At 34.2% G+C, this 21,028-nt stretch overlaps 1 protein-coding gene across 1 annotated transcript; it reads left to right on the top strand.

Moving 5' to 3' along the window:
• The first annotated feature begins 1,712 nt into the window (after positions 1-1,712).
• Positions 1,713-8,923, top strand: LOC131040906 (uncharacterized). The gene is made up of 4 exons (XM_057973864.2): positions 1,713-1,854; positions 5,140-5,243; positions 8,172-8,325; positions 8,544-8,923. Exons 1-4 carry the CDS (start codon positions 1,836-1,838, stop codon positions 8,582-8,584), a joined length of 318 nt encoding a protein of 105 aa, XP_057829847.2. The 5' UTR covers positions 1,713-1,835; the 3' UTR covers positions 8,585-8,923.
• Positions 8,924-21,028: the final 12,105 nt, after the last annotated feature.

Here is a 21,028-nt window from a genome sequence, read left to right as displayed (position 1 = left end):
GACAGAAGGAAGCGACTCAGACTAAAGATCGACAGATGCATCTTTTTGTATATTCTTAAGGCAATTTGGAAGCCTAAGTAGGGAATGAGAACTTCTTTGTATTGGATATTGTATTATTCATGTGCATTATTATGATATATTTGATGTTTGCTTATATTTTGTATAAAATATGCTTAGAGATTGAAATTTTAAGTTTGTTTATGAATAAAGCATAGTTTAGGGTTAGATCCTAGATTGACATCTTTACATTTTGGTATCAGAGCCTAGGTTTTATAACACTAGGACCTATATGAGTCACTTCGCTAAGATAAATCTGGAAATTAATAGCCCCCTGATCATGATGTTCTCCGTGGACACTTTGATCTTGAAGATGCTCCCTTGATTTTGAAGTCCTGACCTTTCCATCCTTCACCTATTGAGCCTTTGTCTCCTCTTCCATAAATTTTGCCACGACAACATCCATCGTGGATTCCACTATCTTGCCTTTGGGGCTGATTAGACAAGTCTCCTCCGAGTGGCCATCCTTGTTACACAATTTACAGTGATCTGTTTGTTCTTCTATCTCAATCTGTTGAGCCCAACACCCTGCATTTGTGTTTATCTCAATGTAGGATGGAAGGAGAAAGTGCGGCTTCATGCCAATACAAATTCTAGCGTACATGCTAAAGTCCTTTTTTTTTATGGCCTCATCCGACTTAATATAAAACCCTAGTTTGTTGCCAATCGTCATGAAAGTTTCTTCATTCCAGCATTCTCGCGCCAGGTTGTACAAGCACAACCAAATTGGCACTTCATCTAACAGGGTATCCAGAGGGTTAAAGTTGGGTTCCCAATCTCTGACATACAAACCCCTGCCTCCCATGAAGAAAGGGCCATTATTTAGAACCCAATTCTTGTTCTTACTGTCTTCGATTATTGCTAAAAAGAAACCGTTAGGCATTGTCTTTAGGTCAACTTTGAAGGGTTGATTCTCCTCACACCATCTCTTGACACGGCCAACCGCTGGCTAGTCCCGCAACCATTTCATATAGAATACCCTAGCCCTCAAGAAAGATACTGAATCATTCCAGCTTTTATTGTCTAAAAAGAGAGAGAGCTTTTGGGGTTCTTGCTGCTGTGTTTTTACCTTGTCCAGTTCCTCACCTCTTGGAATTTTCCTCGATCGCCACTCCTTTTCCTTCACTCTTTGCCAATCCATCTTTGCTCCTGACTGAGAATTGTTGTGGTTGCTGAAAGCTCAAGGCAGTTCCTCCCCGTCTCTCAAAACCCTTGTTTCTCCAATCGTTAGTTCTCCTTAGAAAACCGGAATGGGAAAATTTGTTTTGATCCTCCCAAACCCATTTCGGTTGAGACCACAAGTGGGAGGCCGATGGAACATAGTACCTAGGCTGAGCCTTCTACCGAAAGTCCTTGAACTCCCTTGGTTGCAAACCAAGCCTCCTCCTTGACGCCATTCAAAATAATTTTTAAATAAATCTACACAATAAAATATTTTTAATAAGTAAATTATTTAAAATAAATAAAAAATAATTATTTTAAATCATATAAAAAAATAAAATCAAATATTTTTTTAAGAAATAAAATAATTCAAGATTAAATATATTTAACATAGTCTTCAAGTCCCCATCTGAGTACCCAATGCATCATATAGAGAAGTCGTCGATAAAGTTAACCGTGTAATTTTCGAGTCATAATGACTTAATTTTCTCAAAATTTTAATCTAAATGTTGTGGAACTTTCCTTCGAACGCAAACGTTCCTATAAATAGGCTTTCTTCGTTGTATAAGACATTTTCGTGTCTGTGAGACAATTCTCGCGAGTACAATCTGCGAACCATGGCATTCGTTGAAAATGGTAACGTAGAATGTCTCATCATAATTCTCTGCGATTTTCTTAAAAATAGATTCCGTATTCATAATTTCTGAATTTAATTTTATATACCTAATCTTTTACAAATTGGATTGTAAAATTGATCTGGAGAATTGTAAAATTCAAGCGATTTTTTTGGGTTTTTGAAAGTCATTTTGTAGATTTCTAGGTTTTGAGACAGATTATAATTCGGTAGCGAATTTTCCGGTATGTTAATACGCTTTAGGCGGCGATTCTGTCATAGATGAGACTATAAGATCTAACACTTTTATCTCTGATTTTTATTTATTTATTTGTAAATGAGATTTTTGAGAAGTTAAAGTATTTCTTTGGCTCTATCATAATTGTTAATTGTCTTTCTTTTCTGGATACTGAGACAAACCCTCGTCTCATACTCGCAATGATTTATGTCTTTGCATATCTTTATGGTAGGAATCGTTTTTTTTTTGGTTCTTTCTGATTGCTTTTCAGTTGTTCGTCATGGTTTTCTTTTACTTCGTGAGTGGTGGGTGAGGTTATGGACCGCCTTTAATATGGTACGGGGTTGGTTTGCCGAGGATCAAACTCTTTAAAAGTTTTATTTATTTTTTAATCGGTAAATTCCTATTTTACACCAAGTTTCTGGAACGGGGACGGCAGGGAATGGGGGACGTGTTTCTGTTATGGATTCCTTGGAGGCCATTTTAGGGGATGTCAGGGGACAGAAAAAGGAAATTTTTTAAAAATATAAGAAATTTAAATTGCAAATAATATACACAGTTAAATCCAAACATTGAAATTTAAAAAACTTCTAACAGAGTCCAAATGCCATATGAGATACCTCTGGAAACGATCAAATAACCTTGAATGTTTAATGCTCTTGTATGCCACAAGTGTTGAACTGTGATTGCATGAAAACTGAAAAGTAAAGATTGGCTATGTCACCTGATATACCCCATAGGCATCTCAAAACATATCGTTTGATCTAATGAGATTCAAGGACATTGGATATTACTGTTAAGGAGTTTGATTTATCTTCCCCAAACTTACTGAAAAACAATTGAAAAAACAGAGGTAAAAAAATCACTTTTATCCAATACAATGGGGAGTCAATTGCCTTTTCTCACACATATGGAACTTCTTTGAGCTTATGTCTTGAGGATTTATGGATGCAAAATTTCTTCTGTACTATCAATGTTAAGTAATTCATTCACACACACACACGCATGGACATACACATATTAAACATTCATTTAGACATTTTTTATATCATTGCCAAAGCTCTTCTGGATAACCCATGTGGAAGTTTAGGTCAGTAAATGAGATTTGGTACTGAGCATGCACAGGAATTGCGTCCTTTAGTGTACTTAATGACATCATATTTCAAGGTCATTTTTATCTTGTTAGATTGCCAGGAATCCCACATGCGTTGACTGTTTGTACTACTCAAGATATCATTGGATGTCAACTTTCAAATAGGCCACACAAAGATATAGTGGAGCCTGATTCTAGTGGTTTTGCTTGCCTAACCAGGATGTCTAGCAACTGCTAGGTAGTTTGCTGTTCTGATATCTGAAATACTCAACGTCATTCACTTCTAATTTGACCCATTTTTTGTTCCCCTTAGTTACTATGAGGTAGTCTATACTTTAGCTAAATTTTAATGTTTTAAATGTGCAATCTCTGTGTGCACATGTATGCCGAATTGCTTAATAATCAGGGTAGCTGTTTGTATTATGATGGAACTATTGACAAAACAATGTGAAAAATAATCATTCTTGATGTTTAAACATAACAACATTTGTTGAAGAGCACTACTTCTATTTTTTATTTTATTTTATTTTTTTAATTCTGACTGTTTTTAAGTGGGGATGGCTGGCCATCCCCAGGGCTGTTAGGGGATGCCCTTTATGTTTCCCAGCCATCCCCCAATTTTTTTAGTGTTTCTAGGATGTATTTGAGCAAATATGAAGTTTAGGGGATAGTGGGGGGACATTTCTGAGGCATCCTCAAGTTCCCTTAAACGGTTACACCTGCAAGAAAAGCAGGGGACGCATCTCCGTATATCATAGGTAAATTCTCCATGTTGGGAGACTGACGGTTTAGATGCCATGACTGAAGGGTATTATCTCTTTAAGCAAATTCATTCGTGACCTGCACCTGGCCTTGTCCAGTGGGGTATGCCATACCCAGACTTGGATGTATTAATTAACCCAAGAAACCTAATCACTAGATTGAAGTTTATCAACTTGGATGGGATTCAATTATGGGTCTCCACAATGAGAACCCAATGATATAACTGTTTGAGTTCAACCCCTTTGACCAAACTCTTAAGATTTGTAAGTATGGGTGATGATTTCTTTTACTTATTATTATTGAACCAGTACCTCTCTTTAGGTGTCTGTGAGAGTTATGAAATATCTGGATGGGGGAAACTTTTCCTAAATTCTTTTGAAAGTTTGTCATTATCATTGAACCACAACCCTTTGGACACTTAACATTGTGCTACAGTTCACTTTGTTGATTTTTTTTATGGTGACTGGGTTGTATTCCTTTGACTGACTAATCTTTCGGTATCTTGAGGAACCTGCAGAAGCATTATTTGGCGTCTGCTGCATCTGGTAGCAATAGCAAGTTGCCTTTTCCTTGCATGGTACCATAGCCCAATCAGCATGAGGAAAATAATGCACTGTCCTTTTGAATGTTGATTAAGGTTGCTTGTGCATACCTTCCAAGTTTTAGACCAGGCCATTTTGTCTCCAGGTGGGATTACCTGCTTCTAAGCTTTGAATCCTTAGTCTCTTCTTTTGAAATTTGTGGTGAGGTAGAATTGTAGGATTACTAATTTCTTTATTGATACTAATTGGCTTTGTTTACCATACTATTATTCTCTTCATATGTGGTAGAATACCCTCTACCCCTCATTTGACTTGGGAGAATCTTTGCTGATTTATTGCTAAACTTGAGGTAAAATGTGAACATTCGTTATGAGTCTTTAAGTTTTCTGTTTGTAGTCAACTCGGTTGATTCATTGGAAAGTATCATTTAAGTTTCAAATTTCATACTTTGTTGAAGTGTTTTTTTGTAATCATATGAGTTTCTATTGAAGCTTTGGAAAGGCTAGAGATCTAAATGATCCAGATTTGTATTCTCTTTGTTACTTTTCTATTGTTATTTTTTTCCCAAACTTCCAGAGTAATGAGTGATCAATACAATTCAAATTCCAGCAGTCTTTCTTGTAATATATTTTACGGTACATTGAACTAATGTTGCATGTTTGATTGTTCTCAGGGATTTTGAAACAGAAGCGTCCTGTATGGAGGTTGAGCTACTTAATTGAGCTCTTTTGGTCCTTCCTTAATCTCATTGGGAATTTCATTACAACAATGTTCTCAGTATGTGTCAATAACTTTTTTCCTATCTTCTTCATATTACTTGCCTATTTGCTTTTCTGTGACTATTGTAGACCCTCATTAATGTAGCCAATGAAAGGGAATGAGGGTAGGAGATAGCAATCTAAACCTTTACATGACTCTATTAGGTGTTGCTACTTTAACTGACAATCGGTGTCCAAATGGAAGAAATAGACTACGCATTTGAAGAAACGAGATGCATTGAATCCTTTGTGATGAAGGCCCCAGCTAACACTTAATTTTTTCAGAAATGAAATTAGAATCACTTTTTTAATCTAGATATTAACCTCATTCTGCATTTCTTTTTGAGCGGTAGAACATGGATAGTGAAAAGAACAAATTAGTTGCTCATGAAATTAATAGAAAATTAGTGGTAGCAACTATACTACAAGGGTGTGCTGATATTAAATATGAAGACATTTTTGATGTAATCCATGTGAGGCTTCATGAAATGCTTTTATTTTTTCTTACTTAGTTTTCATATATTTTGACAGTCAACAAATTAGCTTCTTTTTTTTCCCCTGGAATAAGCTTCGAAAACTAAAAGATAGTGCACAGTTTGTTCCAGAAAAATGAAAGCTAAAGTAATTTACTACTGTTGATTACAGTTCCAAGTTTGCCTTGTGACTGCCTACTTGAACTGAACTGCATTGTCATGCAAAGCTGTAAAGGGTAATTTTTGCTACAGGCATTGTGTGCACTTTAGTGAAATGCATGCCCTGGTTTAGTTCATTTGTGTGCGTTTTGATGGTATAATGCGACTAAATTGATCTCAAGTTTATTATGATGCAAATTTCAAGTGTACAATGCATGCAAAATGAAATTCACATCATTGCATATTTAACAGTGTAAGCCACAAGAGAGTAGAGAAATTTGGAGTTTCCTGCAGATAATCCTATTTCTCATTGAAATCCATTACCCAATGGAAAAACTCAGTTGGCGGGATGGTGTTTGCATGCAGATAATTTGATTGGTATATGTGCATCTATGAAGGTAAGTCTAGTTTTGGATGGTCCAGCCTTTTTGTAATGAAACAACTTGCATGATAGAAGAATATAATAGGAAATATGCTAAAAGTTTTTAATAATAATATGCCACTTCAATGGGGATAACTATAAGAACATAATACTCAATAGACGATAATAACTAACCTCTGCCTCCTATATATACCTTACTTATTATGCCTTTGATGTCACCAAGGCCAAATTAGATACCTAAATATAACATCTAGGATGACCTAATTACTTTAATAGGAATATAATAATGATCATATAACTTAATTAAGAGTTAAAGGTAGTCACAAGATGACTACTCATAATTTTATATACACTAGGATTAAGGGCATAGCATGCTCCTCTCTTAAAAAGGCTTTATCCTTAATGTTGATTAACTATGGATTCTTTTGATCCTCTTGTTCTTGTCCTTCTGTTTCTACTTCGTCTCCTGTTGTTGCTTTTTCTTCATATGCGGCATCTTCAACCTGCAAATTCCTCCATTGAATGAGGTACTTGGTCATTGTCCTTGTCCTTGTCCTCAACTTCCTTGTTCCTGTTTGGAGAATTAACTTTGGATCCATGATGATTCTTCATTGATTGTAATTTGGTTATAACCTAATCTGAGATCAAGTTTTGTAAAAATATATACCTTCATTCAATTCATTTAGTAATTCATTAGTGATTGGATTTGAAAAATTATCTTTGATGGTGTATTTGTTGAGCTCTCTATAGTTTGGACTTGTGCCAAGTGTCATCCTTCTTGTGGAGAGGACTAAACACTTTCGCTATGCCTGATGATACTTGCCCCTAGCATCTCTTGAACCAGTTTTTCAAACTCAGTTTTTTGTACATGATGTTGGGTGGTTGGTTCCCTTATACTAGCTGAATGGCATGATCTTGATCCCTTTTAAGAGGCATTCCTTTAGGCATATGTTCAAAAATCATTGAGTGATGATTGATAATTGCTTGCAGATCTAGCTAGGTAGGAGCTTTTGACTGATAGGTTGATAATGAAAACGATTGGGCCACAAATCCATGAGCCCATTTGTTAAGCTTTTTTGTATTTTGAGAACTTACCTTATGCGGGGACTTTGCACACAAGTCTCTTAGTTAGACCATCCTGCCTTTTGAATGAAATCTCATGAGCAATTGTTGGAAGTCCATCTCAACCGTTCCTAATACACTGAGCCACTCTACTTCTAACATTATTTGTTTCGCCTGCAGGAATAGCAAACATTGGGCAATCAAGGTGATACTCTCCCATGGTCAATTTAATGCTTCAAACTTTTCTTGAATGTCTGATAATACCCCCGTTTACAATTTGGATTTGAAAATATGGAGCAAGAAATATAAAACAATTTAGACAAGTGGGCAGCTTCTTGTTACTGAAGTTGTGAGTGCTTTTTGAATCTATCAATATTCTTACTCTCTTTCTTCAAGAAGCCCACCACATCAAGAGTCTGAGCGGCACTAACTCCAACAAGTGCATGATAAGAAATTGTAGGTTGCGTATCGCCCGATTCCTCGTCCAATTCATTATCACCTTCTAATATTGGTTACTCCTCTTCTTCCTCACTTGGCCCCTGTAACTTCACATCCTGGATGATAAATGCAATGCACGGATATACTTCCATTCCAAAGATATTCATTTCTAGAGAAAACTATTGTTCCTTTTTAAGTATAGAAATTCCTATTTTACTTATCTGTGGGAATAAATAGGGCTGAAATAAAGTCACATTCCACCATTCCAATAGGTGAATATGGTCCTGATCGCTTTATGCATGAATATTCAATTTAACTAGTGTATGTAGATTTATATCATAATAGACCTCATATCGTATCTTAAAATAGTACTTATCAATGGATTTTCCAACTTTTGTCAGTTTAACATTATATTCATCTATTTCTTGTCTAGATGGATGCAACACAGCAATATAAGAAAAAATCTGGATCACGTGGAGGTGGCTGGGATGGTGGTCCTGGTGGAGGTGGTTCTGGTGGTGGTCCCTATGGAAATGGTCCTCGCAGACCACCTCGTGGCTTGGATAATGTGCGAGGAATCGATCACAGTAAGTTTTTTGAATGAGTGCATTCTGTGAGCCCTCTTTTTGGATTCTGTGCAAAAGAATGCTTTTCTCCAAATGAAAATAGTATATACCATATATGTCTATAGTGAATATTTTTTATTTTCTGATTTTCATCTACCGAAGATTTAAACATGTTAATGCTTTATTCTGTTATTTTATGTTGTTTTGGTATCTAATACTGTAACTTATGTTTTCAACAGATTCTGTTCCTGCATGTGGCTCCTGCTGTGGTGGAGGTTAAGTATAGCGATTTAGGATTGAGTACTGGATTGACAGCTCTTCTAGCACAATAAAGAGATTCTATTATGTGCCGATTCTAAGACATTATCAACAAATCATGTAATGCTTGATAAGGAGTGAAAATTTCTCAACTTAGATGTAAAGTGAGTAAACATTATAAAAGCTTAAAAACTGCTTAAAAAACACCGGATAATGAAAATTCTATTTAAGATTGTGCGTGAAATATTGATGTCATCTGGTGTTCTTGCATCTTTATCAGGATAGCACCTATTTGAACCTGCTATTGTGACTGTTTAATATCATTGCTTGTGATTGATTAGAAAGGGTGGAATATTGTTTAGATCTTTGTCGAAATCTGTTTAAGTGGACATATGTATGAACAATCTGATCTTTCTGATACTTATTTGCCATTAGCTAGTAATTATTGTTTGGTTAAGAGGTTTGCACTGTATATACATAGTTTGGACTTAAGGTACGTTGGAACTAAATTGCAATGGCATTCACAGAATGAAATGGAATTTTCAGCGATGTGATGGTAGAGCCTGTATGAAAAATTGGAAGCACCACTGGATTTCTTATTCGGAGGATCCTATCATGGTTCATGACTGACTAAATTACTGTTTGAGATGTGTGAGATGTGAAAGATGGAGTATTTTGTAGCTTTTTGTTGAAATTGATTTAAATTAAAACATGAACAAGAAGATTCGTGTGAAATTTCTTAACTCAAATGTTGACTTTGTAGTTGGAATCTAGTGAATAAATATTATAAATGCTTAATAACTGCTACATAAAAACACTGGAAAATGAAAACTCTTTCAAAGTGTGCATGAAATTTTGATGGCATCTGGTGTTCTTGCACCTTTATCAGGATAGCAAATACTTTAGCCTTGCTAATATGACTGATTACTATAATTTTTTGTGATTAGAAAAGATGGAATATTTACTAGATTTTGTTGAAATCATGTTTGAGTGGACATACAAACTGTAAGATCTTTGTGATGCTTCTGCTAGCAAATATTGATTGGTTAATAGGTGAACATTGTATACATTATTTGGACTTCAGGTATGTTGGAACTAACCTGTGCTGGCAAGTACGGAAAGCAATGGAATTTTAATCATGTGAGAGTAGAGTATGTGTAGGGAAACTGGAAGCACCGTTGTATTTTTAATTTTTTAGAGGCTATTATGGGTCATGGGTCATGGGTCATGACTCATGACTGATTAAAATCGTTGTTTGAGATTTGAAAGATGGATTTTTCTGTAGCTCTTTGTTGAAATTGATTTAAGTTGAAATACTGTCAAGAAGATGCCTGTGATGTTTTTTATTTTTCATTAGTGAGCAAATATCAACTGGTTAAAGGTGTACACTGTGTTCATTGTTTGAACTTTAGGAATTTATTCAACTGAAATGCTCATAAAGATGCACAAATTTTTAATTATATATATATTTATATCAGTAGAATCTATGTATAGGGGAAATTGGAAGCACTACAGACTCTCATCTCTACCTGTATAGTTTTTACATACTCTCCAAAATGCTGTGTTACTTGGACTATCATTCTTGATGTTAATTATATCTTTTCTTTTTCCTCCCCTTTTCTCAATTTGGTGGTATTAAGAGCACAGACAATTTAGCATGGTTGGGAAGATGGATCATTTCTACTGAGGCATGTCGAGTGTTTGCAGCCATGTACACTTTTATTAGCATGTTGAAAGTAGCAAAAACTATTAGTATGAACATTAAAATCCAAGTTAGTGCTTCAGTGGAATTTTTTTTTATAGACCTGATGTCAAAAAAATGTTATGATAATGGTTTTTCTCTGCCATTATCACACATTTGTCACCATTGTAGCCCCTTTTGTCCTTTTAGTGTTTGTCATGTTTAAGTCCTTTCGCCTAGCCTCTGTTGTCTCCTAGGCATGTCATTTTTTCTTTCCTATGTTGTCTTAAGCCTTGTTTATATTCCCCAAGTGATGGTGTACAATTAATTGTTAGCTACACCCTCTTGCCTAACCTTCCCCTTTACATATCCTAATTTGTAAATCCCTTCCCTTGTTTACCTCATACATAGTTTGTCATCCCTAGGTTAGTTTTTCATGTGAACCCCATTTTTTTTTGGCTCCCAAAGCATGCCTAGACGAGTAAATTTGCCTGCAAAATAATTGCATTAGATGACCAACTTGCATCTTAACATTCTCGAAAAATTGAACGTGAACCCTACCGGAGGACATTTCCTACACTTGGATTCCAACCATTGATCCTGACAGATCTTTCAAGTGGGATATCATACAATGAAATACCTATTCATAATTGATGAGCAACATGCCCAATTCTTTCATAATTAGGCACAACCTTTCCCTTGATTTAACATAGAAAAAATATTAGTGCTTCCCGGGGGTGCAACCTTGCCTTGGTATCCCCTAACCCATCCCCAACTTTTTGGGGACTCGGACGCTTTGCAAAATCTGATTTCAATCCAGATTCCAGACCTACCAGTTGCATCTGCTGATTAGGAAAAGCCATATGTTTTTGTCATTTTATAGTTGAAATTTAGGTGAAATTTAGAGCCTTTGGACATTTTGTTATAATTCTTATATAATATGTATTCACATTGATAATGAAAGCATTTGAATTTTGTTAATTTGTTTGTCAATTCTCATGTGAATTCGGAATTGAGTCTAATGTTATGTATTATGCTTCTACAATGTCTATGAAGAATGTTTTGTCAATATTATGATATGAATATTTGAAATTTCTCTATATTTTTAAAAAATTCCATAGCCATCCTTTATGTTCCCTAAAAATTGATCCAAATTTACCTCATAATGAAAGCATGACCCGCTGTGCCCTAGCATCCCCTAAAAAATGCCCAAAAGTACACCATAATCGAAACATATCCCCATCCCCATCCCAAAACTTGGAGGAGCATTAAAACATAATTTTTTGGCATAGATAAAGTTTTTAGTTTTTACCACGAGTGCGATAATTCTGAAGTATTTCAAAAAATTTCAAAGTTTGTTAGCGTCAAGCTTCAGCCATTTGAATATTTTTATTATGTTTCAGATATTTGGCTCATTCGATACTTCGCAGCTAGGTACTTTCCAAGGTTTTCAAGCAAGGGTCCACCATGAAAGAAGCTTGTATTACAAGTTTTTTTTTAAGACAGCTGCAGATTATCAAAGAAATAAAGAGAGAAGTACCATCATACCAGCTAACACTTTCCAAGTCATCAATGTTTGCAGACTCATCTTTTTAAATTACTGGCTGGTTTTCATGTTTAATTTGCAGATTTGAAGTCAAAAAACTTATGGGTTGCGTTCTATCTATGTCTGCTGAATGTCATTCTTGTTTTGAGACCTTGTCACATGATATATCAGGTGAATTCATTCTATGATCCTAAGTCACTTTTCTTATTTCATTGTCATTCGTGTTCCGTACAGGTGTGGCTTCGATTAGTCTCCTTATGATGTGTATGGAGTTGGACAGGTGTGTATCAGACAGGTTTGAAGAAACTTAGTAAGTTCCAGAATTTCTAACAACTATCTGTTCCTGGCTGTCCCAGGAGGGCCTAGCCTTTGTTTTCTAGCAACTTCCACAACTAGCACACGTCAATTGGATGCATCTTGATTTTCTGTTGTACTATATTCTAGCATAACATTTGCATAGTTTACAAGTCCTGATCACATAGATTCAATTATCATTCGAACACATCATTTGTCTTAGCTCTAGTAATGGTTGTTAATTAAAGTTTGGCTGGTTAGAGAGTCTCAGGTTTTTTAATTTGCATGTTGTTTTGTATTATTTTAGATACCTAGATATGACCTTAATTTGCATCATATGTACACATATTTGCACACACAACCACACTTTCTAAAATCTAGAAAAAGTGATTTTTCAATGTTACATTTTGGTGAATCTGAACAATCTTAAAAAAAAAAATATTTTTCAATGTTACATTTTGGTGAATTGATCAATCTTACTAGGCCAACTTTTTAAATTGGAATAAAGTGAGTTTATATCTACTATCCCAACCTTATCTCTTAGGTATTTGACGTCAATTACTCATTATAGGCTTTATGCATTGCATCTAAGTTTATAAGACCTCCATTACTTCACCTCAGTCTTAATTACCCACTCATGTATCCTATAGTGTTACAAGATATGGCAAACTGATCTTTGAATTGGACTCGGTAACCAAACTTAATATAGGCTCGGCAAAAATTCAGAAAATTTGAAAATTCAAGAAATGTAGAGATTTTTAAAGATTTTAAAGTTGTTCCATACACCCTAAAAAAAAAACCCTTAAAGACATAATAACCTCATCAAATAGAAGCTTACTTTGATCACATACACAAGTATACATCAATCTCATAAGTATAAACACAAATTTTAGTTGGAAGATATTAACACATTTAGATATATAAATATTGTTAAATGTATACAAAACTCATGGAATATGAAATTGATGGCATCAAAAGTTCGAAACAAACATTCAAACAAAAATTTGGATGATTTGTTTTTTTAATGTTTTTTAGCTTTTTGAGTTACCCAAGTGGAGTTGAGTCTATCCATCAGGGCTCACCTAGAATTTGCAAGTGTTGCAAGTGTGGGAGACTTAATGAGTTTGGTGAGTCCCCCAAACTCATTTGGGGTCACTCTTTGAGTCTAGGTGAGTCTCGATGAATCGTGTGATATTAATCCTACACTATATTTTAGAATTCCTTAGCCTTCTAACCTTGTACTTTGACTCATCCAACATCCTAAACTCTTTTACCTATTATCCCACATTTGCTACTTTCTTTGTATCCAACCCTTTTGATCTTGAATAACTAACCTCTCTCATTACTTTTGTCTTGGATTTCGTCATTACTATAGAGCTTGATGACTCCATTATTTGTCAATCCCTTAACCAATTCACCTAGTTTATTGCCCCATTTTTCATCTTCCCCCACCATAGACCTAGTTCATCATATGTTCCATTGCTCCCTTTTCAATTGGTTGCATCACTTGATCCTAGCCTAACACATATCTCCTTATTTTGTCCCAAGCCTATCTCATCTTTCACAAATACATCTTGCCTGATGACAAGTGTAAACTCCCAACCGTTATTATTGACCATCCTCTCCCTCACCTACAAGATCTTGGACTTATCATTTGATGACATCATTTGATTACTTATCATTTGATGACTTCAATGATTCTTCTAGTGAAGATGTAATCCATGATCCTTATGATAGTGATCCATATGATGAAGATTGTCCACCATTTCTTTCACCCACCTTAGCACGTTCTTATGTCTTTTGAGACCTAAATGACATCAACCTTGAAATCTTTAATCTATATGGCACTCTCCCACACATTCTTTAGACATCACACGAGATGAATCACATATTGACATTAATAATGATAAACTCACCTTGGAGTGCCCCAATAGTCATGATCCACTTTTTATGCCTCTGCTACTTCATGCATCTAGTGACTTCCCACCTCATGACATTTATCTCTTCACCCTTGCTCTAGCCACCTCTACTCCACCCATTAATCTCTGGTTCACCTAATTACAATTTGTTACCTTCTTCCCCCTATAACCACAATATAAGATCATTTTTTAACACAAGAATTCCTATAATGAGAACAACATTGATCATTCATATTTAAACAACTCTTTCCTTTCAATAATGTGTCAAATGTGATGAATAGGCAATATTATAAGGTTCCTATAAATCATGTTGTGATGAGCCACTCTTGATGTCTTATTTGCCTAATATTTTAAATGTCACACATACTGTGCCCACTTTGCAACCTTCAATCAAACCTTTGACACCTCCTTTCCATGTTATATCACTCCCCTTCACTTGGCAATTCACCTTAAATATAATTACTAGTGAATTATATTTCAATTTCTTATAATTACTAATTAATCCCATTCCCATTTAAAGCTGATTAAAACAATCCAATAATGCCAATACAACTTTAATGTTAATTATATCGTTCAATTGTAAATCTTCAATTTACTATATTAGTATTAATAGAATTTCCTTATATTAATATTAATTTAAAAATCATAGGTATTTGTTTACCAACATTAATATCCCACCACCACAAATTAATCATTTATATATTTTAATACAAGTGTATATGCTTTATATACATATCCATTTGTTTAATGAATATGTATATATATATCCAAAAATATCCCAAAGATGGTGCATATAAATACACCCCTATCATAAACATCTAAATTTATTATATATATATATATGTAAATGTACTTATATACATATTTATTCTTTTATTATATGTATACAAATACACATACATATATTTTGAAATATTAACTCATAAAAAACAACCCTAAGTTATATATTATTTTATTTATTTACTAAAATTCTTGTTTTTAAACATGTCCTAACTTATTAATAAGTTAGTGCATCCCCCTTTTTAACTATCTCTTCTTTTTTTTATGCAGGGTTTCCAAGGGGAGCATCGGATTTTATGCATAGGCGCCATGGATGTCGCGAGACACCACAGTGGTCACTCCCACTGTGGACGTGGCCGCACAATGGGATGCCCCACTGTGGGTCACGCCACTGTGGGACACGACCTCATAGTGGGTCATGTCACTATGGACGTGGCCTCACAGTGGGTCGTGCCCTGATGGCGCCGCTCGGCTCCACTGAGCAATGTGTCAATTTCTTTTTTTTTGCATTTAATTTTTTTTTTATAAAATGTATACTTTATTTCTTGTGTTTAATATACAGGAATTATATACATTGTTTTTTTTATATATTTTAAAAGACTGAGAAATATAGTTAGATGTATACACACACACACACACACACACACACACACACACACACACACACACACACACACACACAAGTATATACATCTGCAGGGAGATGTTAAACATATGCTCAGATTTATCTTATACAAGTTATATACATCTGTAGGAAGATGTTAAACATATGCTCAGATTTATCTTATACAGGTTATAATATATATATATATATATATATATATATATATATATATATATATATATATATATATATATATATATATATATATATATATATATATATATATATATATATATATATATATATATATACATTTCACTCATAATGAAAGCTGAAAACTAACATCCAACTCTTAGGATTACATTGACCATAAAAATACATGGCTTCCAATATAGATTTAAAGTTAACATCAATAGCAATTACAAGGTTACATAAATTTAATGATACAATTGACCACATAGGTCTCATAAGAATAAACTCCAACATGAGCTAGAACATGAATCACGAACCACAGGTACACGTGCGAAGCCAATCCTCGCATGAAGGTATGAACAGGAATATCCAATGGGAAGTGGCACTACCACCCGACCATGTGATTCCAAAATGGAATCACCCCATCGTGCTAGGAGATAGCAGAGGACCCTCAAGCAAGAATAAACAAGACAAGGATGACGATACAAAATGACTCCACAATAATCCATGTGCATCGAACTCACAATACACTAGCGACCCTAAAGAGAGAGTGTCATTGCATGGCTTAAGATGGTTACCCTAGGTAGGTCTCCATAGGTCTTGGCCCCCATCCTGGGTTGTCCTGGTAACCTTTCTCAAACCCCCAACTCCATCTAAGTCTCATGCGGACCCTACCAACCTTTCGTGAAGACAAGGTGGTAGGTTTGTCATTCCAGGCCTTCCCACTGCATCTTGAGCCTATACAAGCACTCAACCATGTGTGAGGTACAATATCTTAATTAGTATTACAACTACCCACCCCCTAATCAATTATTAGATTATCACTTATTAACTGACTTTCGAGGGGTTATCCTGCCAACCACTTCGGGTGTGGCCCCCACTTGAAAGCCACTCTCTCATAGGACATTAATAAATATGGTCACTCTACGAGGACCCTATGGCAGAACAAAAGGCCATAACACCACTATCCAAATACAAGTGGCCAAAACAAAGGCATACTAACCCCTGACCAACCATAAGGATCAAGCACTACATGGTTACGACAACGAGATTACACTACATTACTTGGTCAAGAGATACCAAAATATGTCACAACAGGACGACTGACATAAACGAGGGATAACAACCAATTAAACCCCCTTGCAAGAAAAGCTAAAATCACTAAGACCCAACATAGTCAATCTTTTAAAAGAACAACAATCGTGTAGATAACTTGCAATTTTGATCGATCAATTTAAACAAATCATCAACACCATTAAACTATGAGCAAATCAAGTCATCATTGCACTGATAGGGCTAAGGATCTAACTAATCAGAATAATCCATTAAATTCGTTTAATTTGAAATAGTAAAAATCATAACGAAAATAATAGACAAATATTTCCCAATTAAAACTCATTTATACTCAACAAATAAAACCACTTTATTAGATTATTAACAAATTAACAAAAATTATATATATATATATATATATATATATATATATATATATATATATATATATATATATATATATATATATATAATCGATTAATAATTAATAATTTACCAATTTAAATACAAACGCTCAATAGTCTAAAAAAATATTACTTAATACAAAACAAAACGTGCTAAAAATATTAATTTAACTAATTTTTTTTTTCATTTAAAAAAAATAAGAAAAAAAAATATTTAATACTAAAAAGTATTAAAAACACCATTTAATACTTTAATTAAAAAAATTATTAATACTAAAAAAACTTAAAAATTAAAATAATAAAAAATAAATAAAACAAAACTTTTAACGTGGCAGGAAGCTGCTATCACAAACATGTGATAGCAGCTTCGTGTTGCTTAGGTAGCATGGTCGGGTTGAACCCGACTCCCTGCCACGCAACCCAATAACAAATAAAAATATTTTATTTTTTTAAAACCCTTTTTAAAAAATAATTTTTTTCATTAAATCTCATAGCAACTACTCCAAAATAACTTCAATCATTTTCGAAAATTTCAAACAACACACAGGAAGAAGGGGAAGAAATTTAAATTTTTTTATGAAAATAAAAGCAGAGGCTATCCAACCTGTGAAGTTATCCAGGAAGCAATTTGTGGAAGAGCTTCAATCCTGTAACCGGATTTTCAAACCAGTTCCTTCTTCCAAACAATTTTCAAATTTTCCCTTCCAAAAAATGAATCCTTCCTCTTCTCGTGAACTCACAAGCATAAATACAAAAATATTTCAACCTAAACTTTTAGGTTGAAAAGTTTTCCCCCAACCAATCAAAATAAAGCTATTAAACAAATAAGGAAATCTGATTTACTTTATTCTCATTAATTAATCTTTTTCTTTTAACAACTAAATATCAAAAGTCAAAAAGAAAGGTAGAGAGGAAAAAGCTTTATTATTCATTGTTTTCATTTACCATTTCTAAGAGATTTTAACTCAACATGACATTTTTGGAATTTAAATAGAAAGGAATATACTTACTAATTTATCCAATATATTAATACGATTTAACACAATATATTAAGCCATTTTAACATGCAATTCAAGCAACTTTATCTATTTAATTTAAATCAATTACTCAAGGCATATTTAAACAACTAATTACGCCAACACAAAAATAGCATCACTCACTCAATTTAACAAATATTTAAATAATCAAAAGCACGCAAAACGAGAAATGATCAAAAGATAACTCACAAAGCGAAAATACTAAAACATTGCGACTCGCATACCGGTCAAACGAGAAAGATGACCGATTGACAACACTCACATGAGTGCAATTGCAGGTCAAGTTAGGGTCCAACCACTATCTCCTCCACTCCCATTGGACAAATAAGGTATGTTCAAACCTGTGAAACCAGATGGAGTCAATACCCTATACCTACCCGGTACTTGTACCTGCAATATCCTGCATCAACGAACCACACATGCATATATATGAATATATAATCAAACACGACATGCACACTGATGAAGAAGAATCGTGACGTTCCTTGTCTCACCGGAGTGAGTGAAGGAAAATCATCCCCTCCCATCCCATACACTTGCAAACACACCACATAAAAAATAACACATCGCATATGTAAGGTAAAAGTGTTAGTCCATGACAATAATCTATAAAAATAGCATTAATCATAAGTACTGAAATACTACAAGAAAGCATACATCGCATATCCAGTAAAAGCATGAAACAACATCGCATAAAGTCTGAATCAATATACGATAATGTATCCATGGAATAGTCAACTAAAGTTAAACATAAGTCCAAAAAGAGTCTGATCGAGGAGGGGTACTACAACACGGGCTCTGATACCAAAAGAGATTTAAAAAAATAAATTCTTTTAAGATAACCATTACAACTACAGTATTACTAGTACTTATTAATGCAACATTACTACCATTATTTATCAATGCATCGTTAATTATATACATGAATACATTTATCAACAAGAACATAACCATGCAATCATATTATGCAAGCGAAATAACCATTTAATCATTAACATAACTTTATATAAACTCATACAATGCAAATCTATTCCAGAGGGTATCTCAACGTCACTATGTGACAAAATCTCAACACATCACATATTCAGCTTAGAACACCATATACTATCACCCAACTAAACATTTACTTCCCATGCAACTATGATAAAACATTAACACATATGCATAACTCTATTCCCTTTCATACTCTTTCTAAGGTTCATTTTTAAGTACCAATCAAATGTTTCTAATACCCGTCTTTACTCATTTGAACACTTTAACACATCAAGAATACTATCCATAGTCATATGCAAGATCATAGCAGCAAGTACTTATCTACATCCAAATAGGATTCCAATATACTAAACAGGTTTGAGAGTCATGTGATCATACAAGAATAAATACAATCTAATATTTCAATCCCCTAATTTAAACATAGGATTCCATTCTCAACATGAAAAATATATGTATAATATGAACCACATACCAATACATCATCTTATAACAACAACAATAGCATAGTTCTTCTATATCAAGTTCATTTACATAAGAGTACATGGATCAAGCACATAGTCTATTTTCTACATCCCATCTTAATAATAAAAGTTACATAGACATATATTCATATTCCTCATTTACAAGACATCGTAATATGGTAAAATCTCTAATACATAGAAATCAGTACCATAGGACAACCGCATAATAAAGAGCCATATTTCATATCTCAAGATATCTAACATTGGAGATTAACATCTTTCAAATCAAGGCATAAATGATTATTAACATAATCACTACTATCCACAAAATATACTCAAGACATAGCATACATATCTCTAAATCATTTAATTCCTTTCTAATCAAGAACAATATCTACAATTAGAATATCCATTTATAGAAATATTATTCAATACATTTCATTCAGAAATCATCTTACTACATGTTCTATAATACATGATCTCAATAAGTTGATTACATAATCTTCTTTACATTTCCATCTTTCATAACACATGATATCAATTCTAATTACATAAATATGCTCCAAGAATCCAAGCTCATGACGAGATACTATAGATCCAAATCCACGCACACTAACATCCAAGAAGAATATCCCAATGGTAGAAGACATCAAACCACCCAACCATGTGGAACCAAATAGGAACCACCCCTCGTGTTGGGAGATGACATAAGGTTCAAACTCACACTCGAGACCTAAGTTGACACCTAACAACCATAGGATACAACATGACACTACAAGACTCTAACATAAGATTATAACATCAAAATACATCACATGGCTAAATCAAAGTAATCAATTTCTAGAGGCACAATCAACAACAAGGCATATGAATAATGGACACATGTGGGGTAGAGTGTCATCACATGCTAACCTCATGTGGCATCCATCTCCACCATGGAGTCACTCAAGGGAGATCGGGTATACTGCTCCAATGATCTTCCCAATATAGGATCCCAAAAACCATCTTCCTGGGTTCGTCCAATTGGGGCATACAACATCATATTCTTAATCTTAATTAGGTGAATTCCTAAATACCCAACCCACTAATCAATTATTAATAATGTTATCACTTGCAAATTAAACCATAAACTCTTCATGTGGTTCCATAGGTCTAGACCCCCTTCCTAGAGATCTAGTGCTCATAACCTAGGTCCAACACATGCAAGAGCCCACTCTCCCAAACACAGACCAAGACCATAGGGTAATAAACATAACAAGATACATCTTATAACAAAATGAAACTCAACTTGGGAAGCATACAAAAGTCATTACAAAACTGCTACAACTGAATCACAAAGATAGCCATCATCATACAACCAAGAGCCACTTAACAAGGACCAAGCCATAAACTCATAATACCAAAATGCAATAATAAAGAGAGCCTCAAGAATTTCAAATACACATAAATAGAGGAAATACATGAATCCAATAACATATAATGATCCTCCACAGCGAGGCACA

This window comes from Cryptomeria japonica, chromosome 10 (genome assembly GCF_030272615.1).
Source record: "Cryptomeria japonica chromosome 10, Sugi_1.0, whole genome shotgun sequence".
In the NCBI taxonomy this organism is placed as follows: domain Eukaryota; kingdom Viridiplantae; phylum Streptophyta; class Pinopsida; order Cupressales; family Cupressaceae; genus Cryptomeria; species Cryptomeria japonica.
This window is presented reverse-complemented; position numbering and strand designations above follow the sequence as displayed.